Raw genomic sequence first — 8120 nt, forward strand, 5'->3', positions numbered from 1 at the left:
AGCTCAAACGATCCGCCAGCCTCAGCCTCCCGGTAACTTGGATTACAGGCGCGCGCCACCGCACCCGGCGAGGGAGGACCGAGCTCATCGGGCTTTTGACTTGAATGCTAGTGACGTCACCACGCAAGGAATGACTCCACAGCACCATCTAGTGACAAGAAGCGAGCAACAATTCTAAACAGACAGGGAGAAGTATGAAACAGTGTTAATTTCGTTGACTAAAATATTTAGTCTTAATTTTAGTCAAAGTGTTATTTTTGACGACTAAAATTGGACTAAAACTAAATTAAACGTTCCTCATGAGACTAAAACTATGACTAAAATGTCCAAATATTTTAGTCGACTAAAATAAGACTAAATAAAAATGAAAAAAGGAGAGACTAAAATCATCTAAACTTGTATTGACCGTCTGAAAGAGCCTCAGATCATGTAAATTCTCTGCCAAATGAACAGGTCTGTGTTTTATTCATGTGGAGCAGCTCCATGAAGTCGAGGAACCAGATTAAATATGATTATAATGAATATTATCAATGCAAAGTCGACTAAATTAGTCTTAAATTTAGTCGACTAAATTGACATAAAACAAAGACTAAAACTAAAACCAAAATAAAATATGTTGTCAAAATTAACACTGGTATGAAACACACATAATACAGGCCCTTTTAGACCATTTTATTGTAATCACCACATTTCTATAAACATCAATAGGGCAGTAGCACTGTATATGGGACAGTGTGTACACTATTATCTAACTAGAATACTACAAGTATGAGCAGCAAATCTCACAGTGATCCACACAATATTTAACTTGAAAGTCATAACATATTTGTCATTTTAACATTTACACATATTACATACATTACAACACATAACACTGAACAGTTTGGGATTTATATTATATATTTTTCAATGAAAAAATAAAGTCAGAAGCCTATATTAGTTTACACATGTTATTCAAATGTTATGCTGTATTGTAAAATAGACTGTGTATTTTAACTTAATGCTCAAAGACAAAAAGTATATTTGTTTGTGTAAATTGTACCAGAGATGTGGCTATATAAAATAATAACAGGTGTCTTTGAGTTATCTTCTGCACTCTGTTGCTTTTCATCCAAGAAGCTTCGTCAGCGACATTGAACATTTAAATTTCATAGTTTCTGAACCTTCGCAAGAGGTTTGTTGGGGAGTCACCACCCCATCGGAAACGCATACGACAGTAATCTCCTGTGGGGGAAAAGTGCTGTTATCTTACAAGACAAACTAAGGAAGTATGCACATATTGAGTCCAGTAAAATATAGATAAATCCTATAAATCAACCTTGAAAAACTCACCTGGAGGTTCAGTCATTGGAGTTTCTTCAGCCTCTGCTACACACTGGTCAAACTGGTCTTTTGTCGTCGAGGAAGATGGCGTGTCTGATTTCGGGGCCTCAACCATTGGTTCCTTTTTAGCTCTTAATGCCCAGTGCATTGACTGCAGAAGAGAAACCCATACACTCAATAATATGAAAAACAATGACAATATTTCACCAGAGTATACAATGTACCGCTTTTACTGAGTCTTTCAAAGCTTGCCAGTCGCGAAATGTCACAGCAACTCCACTTCTTTTCCAAAGGTCATAATTTTTCCTTTTGGTCTCGTCACATAACACCTCTTTGGCTTCTTGTAGTTTCTGGAAATCTGTCACTGTCACACAAAAGGAGACAAAACCAATGTGTATTCACATCATAACAATAATATTCATAATATTCATAATAATAATAGTACAATTGTTGTGATGATTCTAGCATTTTTGTGTACCTGCACTAGGCTTATCCAAGTGTTTGTCTGGATGACACTCCAGGGCTCTGATTTTATACTCATTAAGAATCTGTTCTGTCTGTAAAGAGGGATCATAAAATACAATGAAAATATATATGCAATTGTGGGATTCCCCTTGTAAAACAAATAAACACATTTATAAATAGTCTATGCATACTAAATATTGAAGATGTGTTTTACTCAGATAAATAGCTGCATTGTATTTAGGCCAACCAGTATTACACACGACGACACAGCTTAGTTTTCTGTGAATGAGTCATAGGCCAAAGGAGCATCAGTTGTGCCCGATTCTCGCTCAGTTTGATCAGAGAGTCTAGACTACAGTGAATAAACAGTACTGTGACAGACTCACCGAAGACAGCTCGTCACATCCCAATAATCCATAGTAATCTTCCAGGTCCTCGTATTTACAGCTCAAAACCTTATCCATGAATATTACGACGCAACGCAGATGTATTGAAAGAGAGACTCGCAGCGCGCGCCACAAACAGCTCCGTTTAGCGCCTGTTGAACTCTCGAGTCCGCTGATGGTAAAGTCGGAGTTATCGTGTGGTCAGTAAAACAATGACAAAAGAGTTATAAATCTCTAAAACTTACAATCCCCGGAGTATTTCTGGTGATTTGTAAATAACGGGGCGTTCTGTCTTTCTGAATTACGCGTGTTGCGTTTTTGGCGTTCTCAGAAAAAAGTATGAATGTTACAGTATTACGAAAAGAAACCGAAAGAGTGGAAAAAATAGAGGCGTTTTTCCATTCTAGGCCTTTTGAATGAGAAAGAAAAGTATAAATCGCATTTCATACAGTAAACGATAAAGAGAGAGAATACATATTTAGGGGTAAACATAGTTGAAAGTTTAGACAAATATTAAATTATTTCTAAATCTGCATTACAAGCTAAATCAGCACGTTTCTAAATGTTGAATATGAAGTGTCGGATTTTATATTTGGAGACCCACATCCGTTTACTCTGGAAAAGACAACGCATTTGTAGTTAACCTGAAGATTTTAAATGCAACAGTATTTGTTATGGTGCCGTAAAGGGAACATCCCTGTCGCAATAGTGGAGATCACGTGGTTAATGCAAATGAGCCAGCTGTCCGCGAGCGGCGGCTCTGCGGCTGAAGATGGCGGACGAAGAGCTCAGTCTCGGAGCGGCCTTTCCAGGCGCCTCGACTATGGGTGAGCCGGCCGCTAAAAGACCGAAAATATGCCCTGTAGCTAACCATGGATCTAGGTTATCCGAACTGGATAGCTTCTCCAACCTCTCAGAAGGAAAGGGGAGCTGGGAGCTGGGTCTGAATTGCGTGGAGCCCGCGGAGAAGGAAGCGAAGCCGGTGATGGCGGTGGAGCAGGCCCCAGCGCCAGGCGCAGACAACAATGGACTGGAGCTGCGCTACAGAGCAGCGACACCTCTGCTCGGTGAGGGGCTGGAGCTCAGCTACAGAGCTGCGGGGAGAAATCAGGACAGTGACGGGCTGGAGGACGGCTCTGGTACAAACAAAACACTGTTTTTACCCGCTGCTTAAAAAGTTTTGGGAGTTTACTTTACCATAGTTATTCAGCTTCTCGCACCAACTTTTATGACTAGTCGAAAGGGAGAAGTTGAGTGAGTAACCTCCGGTCGGAGTTAAACGCCTCTGATATGACGCTATTATGTTTTGAAACTATAATTGAAGATGTATTATCGTATTGTTACTTTCCTTGCCCTGTCTTGCCATTTATAGTAAGACATCACTAAAACAAGCTTGGAGCCTAGGACAACCCATACTGGCAGGGCTAGGGGAGCCATCCACACTCACTTATATACCTCTCCCAGACTAGAGCTGGGCTGGTTTATTACACAGATATATAACTGAACTCCCCTCTGCTTAGATGGAATGGGTCCAGATGACTTTCCCTCCAATGGGCTTCCTGTTACTCCAGAGCACATCACTGAGGAGGACGACAGGTCCTCACATGCCAGCTCTAGCGACTGGACCCCTCAGCCGCAAATAGGTAAGTCTTCTAATGTAGTTATCAGGTAGAGGTGGGCTTTCCTCATTTTATCATCTTCTCATGTAGCATTTACTCTTCAGGTGAAATTGCACATCATACTGTACGTCATTGAGTGTGTCTCTGCTTCAAACTGAATAGATCAAACTATTGCATGCAGGTCCCTACAGTTTGCTCCAGCAGCACATCAGGGAAACAGACCCCAGAGCCATCCTGAGAGACCTGCTGCCAGAGACCATCCTCCCTCCAGACCTGGACGACATGACACTATGGCAGATAATCATCAACATCTCAGAGCCACCAAAGAGGAAAAAAAGGAAGGACATAAACACTTTGGAAGACGTGGTCCGGCTTCTCCATGAGAGTAAAAGGATCCTGGTGTTGACTGGTGCAGGGGTATGTAACAGTTTAAGTACAATATTTTTAGGCGGGTTCATCTATGACATTTTGTTGTAATTTCTCAGTCTGTCACTATTGTTGGACTGATTTTTTTTTTCCGACTGCAGGTCTCGGTTTCTTGTGGGATACCAGACTTCCGCTCTCGAGATGGCATCTATGCACGACTTGCTGTAGACTTCCCGGATCTTCCAGACCCTCAGTCCATGTTTGACATTGAGTACTTCAGACGGGACCCAAGGCCCTTTTTCAAGTTTGCAAAGGTTTGGGAATTATTAACAAAAAAATATTCCAATGTATTCCTAAATTGTTATTTTCACAATACCCTGTGGTTTACTTCACTTATTCTCTATTTTATTATTTTGACAGGAGATATACCCTGGTCAGTTCCAGCCATCGCCCTGTCACAAATTTATATCAATGCTGGACAAACAGGGAAAACTTCTGCGTAATTACACGCAAAACATCGACACATTGGAGCAAGTCGCTGGAGTTCAGAGAATAATTCAATGTCATGGTGGGAAATCTGCCTTAATGGTTACAATTAAAAGTAAATGTAGATTATTTTAAACCATTACTTATGTTATTTCAGGTTCATTTGCCACGGCATCCTGCCTCGTTTGTAAATACAAAGTTGATTGTGATGCTGTAAGGGAAGACATCTTTAACCAGGTAAGGACAGTTTGTGTCCCGTAGATCAGGGTCCTGAAATAACATTTGTGGACGTCCAATTGTTAAGCAAAGGTCCGGAACATACGGGCACAATATTTATTTCTTTAGCCTTTTTTTTTAATCAAATAATAATAACTGCACTTGCACATACAAATAATTGAATACTGTCAGTATTATTATTTTTTAACACCATAACAAATAATTTCGGCTCAGTACTAGACACTGAGCCCTGAGGCCTGGTTTAGTCCACCAGGTTCAGACTTGTTGCTCGTTTTTTTTTTTTTTAAGAAAACATTCAGGAAATAGCGGTACTATTTGATCTTGCGTGCATGTTTAATTAGACAATTATGGTCTTCTCGGTTTTAAAACTTTAGTCTTTCCTTTGTTGGAGAAGTGTCAAGGAGCAGCGGGGCAGCTCTTTCTCTTTCTGTTAATCTGGGTTTTAGTTTACCGCTCTGCTGCAGACAGAAACCGAGAGAGACCACGCAGCCGTTTGACTGAGGTGATTTACGGTCAGGTCCAAAGTTCGGATCCAAGGTCCACACGGGTTGGTGCGTGGGTCCAGATCCAGACCCACAGGGTCCACCATTCCGTGACCTCTGCCGTAGATGCAAATCTGCTGCTGTGTTTTTAGTAGCATGGAAACCTAGTTCTCGTGCTTATGGGGTGGCACGGTGCCGCAGCAGTTAGCCCTCATGCGTTACAGCTAGAAAGTCCCGAGTTCGATCCCCGGCCCAAGGTGGCCTTACTGTGTGGAGTTTGGATGTTGCGGTTGCAGTGTCTGGGGGTTGGGTTCCTCCGGCTACCCCGGTTTCTCCTACCGCTAAAAATCATGTAACATAGGCCAGAATAAGAAGAATGAGGGGAAGAGGTTCCCTTCTGGGGGAATAAGTATAGAGTGAATGAATGATTACAGTGTGAGTTTTAAGAGCTTTTTAGGCAGTAATTGACTCAATTCTGTTCTTCCCCAGGTTGTCCCACATTGTCCACAGTGTTCGGACATTCCCCTGGCGATCATGAAACCAGATATTGTGTTTTTTGGAGAGAATCTTCCAGAAATGTTTCACAGAGCCATGAAGCAGGACAAAGACGAAGTTGACCTGCTGATAGTCATCGGTTCCTCCCTCAAAGTTCGGCCGGTTGCCCTCATCCCAAGTACGTCACGGCCAAAGTACTTTACATCAAATATCCTTACCATCAAGTAATTAATACAGTATTTGTCAGTATTTAAGTTCAGTTTGGAGACTGATATGGGATTATTGTCGCTGAAAAAAACAACCTGAAACTTAAACAGAAGTCAAACTGAAAATCTTTGTTCATACAGCAAGGTTTTCGTGAGGCCTTAAAAGTCATTAAATTAAGTGTTTCAATATGAAGGCCATAAATGCCATTTAAAAAGCATTAAATTGGGCTCAAACTGGCATTAAATCAAAATTTCTTGGAAAATTATGACATTACTCAAGTATTTACAGTTAGTAGTTACAGTTTTGGCTGAAGTGGACCAAATTGTTTTGCTCAAAAGTTCCAAGTTTTGTTTAATTCTCATTTCTCTTTGATGAGATGAGTCTTAAGAATTGAATTCAGCCTAATTTTTTTCGGCGTTTGTGGCATTAAAATATAGTGTTTGGGCATTCAAAAGCATTCGATTTGACTTGCTTCTGCTTACGTATAAACCCTGTACATATATTTTGAAACATAATGAATTGGAGAATAGATTAATGCTTATAGATTGCCATGTGTACGCTATTAGCAAATACTGGCTTTAAAAAAGTAGCAAAAAGTAAAAATGCAGAAGAATTATCTGGATTTCTATCTCCTTATTTGGGGCTTGTAACTTCAGTCAAGTTAAAAGGTTTTCCTCCTCTCTCTGTGCAGATTCAATCCCTCATGAAGTGCCTCAAGTGTTGATCAACAGGGAGCAGCTTCCTCATCTGAATTTCGACGTGGAGCTTCTCGGAGACTGCGACGTCATTATCAACGAGCTCTGCCATCGTTTGAGTGGTGACTTTGATCAGCTGTGTTTCAACACTAACAGACTCGCTGAAATCACAGAGAAACCGCCGCGGTTATCAGAGGAGCCACCCAACGAGGCTTCCTCTGAACCCGGTGAAACGGCGCAGGAGGAGAAGCCCAGTACAGACTCTGTATCTAAGCCCTCAGAGGAGGCGCTCAGTGCGAATGACCCGACAGGAACTGCTGGTAACAACAGTAATACACCACCACCACCAGAGCCTTGTTCAAACAGCCAGTGTCCCAGTGAAGACACAGCACAGCCTTCAGACCGACCAGCAGAAGAAACGGCAACAGATGAGGCTGCTGACATAAGGAGCTCCAGCCTGGAATTTAGGCGAAGATGTTGGATGAGTCGAATCAATAGGAGTCCCATCAGCAAACGCCTTGAGAGTAAGCTTTTGTGCATATGAAGACATTATTTTCTTCAGTTTTTAGTGTACAGCAATGAATAAATGATCTTGTAAGGTTTTGCGTAATGGTAAATTATGAGCAGCCCTGCCCTTCATTGAAAGTATACGAGAAGCACAGAAAGAAAGCTGTGATATTATTATTATTTGCTTGTAAATGCACTTGTACTTTTGTTTAAATGTAGCCGAAAGTCGCCTTCAGTATGTGATTCAGTGCGTCATTGATCTAACGATGTGCCTTCTGTTTTCCACAGCGGGGCAGTACCTTTTCTTGTCTCCGAATCACTACATCTTCCATGGGGCCGAGGTGTACTCAGACTCTGAAGAGGAGACGTCCAGCTCATGTGGCAGCGACAGCGAGGAGTCTGAATGCAGCGCCGAGGGGCCTGAAGACAGCGAAGCGGAGGACACCAGTGCATTAGCCACAGAGGGAGAAACGGACAGCGTTAGAGACACGGAACAGCACGTTTTAGCTCACGACGACACACCAAGAACGGACAATGTTTCGGAACAGACACAAGAATCCACAGACCTTTAAATGCAACCAGTCAACAAAGCACTAGTTTCTTTTATATAAATATTTCTTTATATCTTTGCCTCAGAAACTTTCTATTTGTTTGCAGCAGTTCATTCTTTTTTTTTTTTCTTCTCTATTTTGGTCTCATGCATTGTGTCTGAAACTATACAGTATATTACTACTATGGTGTATACTACTACTAAACCTAAGCAGTAGTTCAGTGGGTTAAGTAGTTGTTTCTTTTAGGATAAACCATGGCCTTCGCATAACTTGGGATTAGCAATGTTACTTAGACCGGTTC

General features: G+C 41.4%; 2 protein-coding genes across 3 annotated transcripts; one reads left to right on the forward strand and one right to left on the reverse strand.

The window, feature by feature from the left end:
- Positions 1-815: 815 nt before the first annotated feature.
- dnajc12 (DnaJ (Hsp40) homolog, subfamily C, member 12) lies at positions 816-2484 on the reverse strand. Its single transcript, XM_079560389.1, has 5 exons — positions 2175-2484; positions 1802-1880; positions 1548-1687; positions 1333-1474; positions 816-1224 (listed from the first exon to the last, which is right to left on the reverse strand). Exons 1-5 carry the CDS (start codon positions 2250-2252, stop codon positions 1142-1144), a joined length of 522 nt encoding a protein of 173 aa, XP_079416515.1. The 5' UTR covers positions 2253-2484; the 3' UTR covers positions 816-1141.
- A 416-nt stretch (positions 2485-2900) lies between these two features.
- Positions 2901-7914, forward strand: sirt1 (sirtuin 1). 2 transcript variants are annotated; one of them, XM_079560022.1, is made up of 9 exons: positions 2901-3313; positions 3695-3817; positions 3975-4210; positions 4321-4473; positions 4580-4727; positions 4803-4882; positions 5854-6037; positions 6758-7285; positions 7557-7914. In XM_079560022.1, the coding sequence occupies exons 1-9, from the start codon at positions 2947-2949 to the stop codon at positions 7838-7840; spliced, it is 2103 nt and encodes a 700-aa protein (XP_079416148.1). In that variant the 5' UTR covers positions 2901-2946; the 3' UTR covers positions 7841-7914. The 2 variants fall into 2 exon arrangements, with proteins under 2 accessions (XP_079416148.1, XP_079416149.1); XM_079560023.1 differs by having other exon boundaries at positions 2901-3241.
- The last annotated feature ends 206 nt before the right edge of the window (positions 7915-8120 follow it).

This window comes from Gobius niger, assembly GCF_951799975.1.
Source record: "Gobius niger genome assembly, chromosome: 7".
Taxonomy (NCBI): domain Eukaryota; kingdom Metazoa; phylum Chordata; class Actinopteri; order Gobiiformes; family Gobiidae; genus Gobius; species Gobius niger.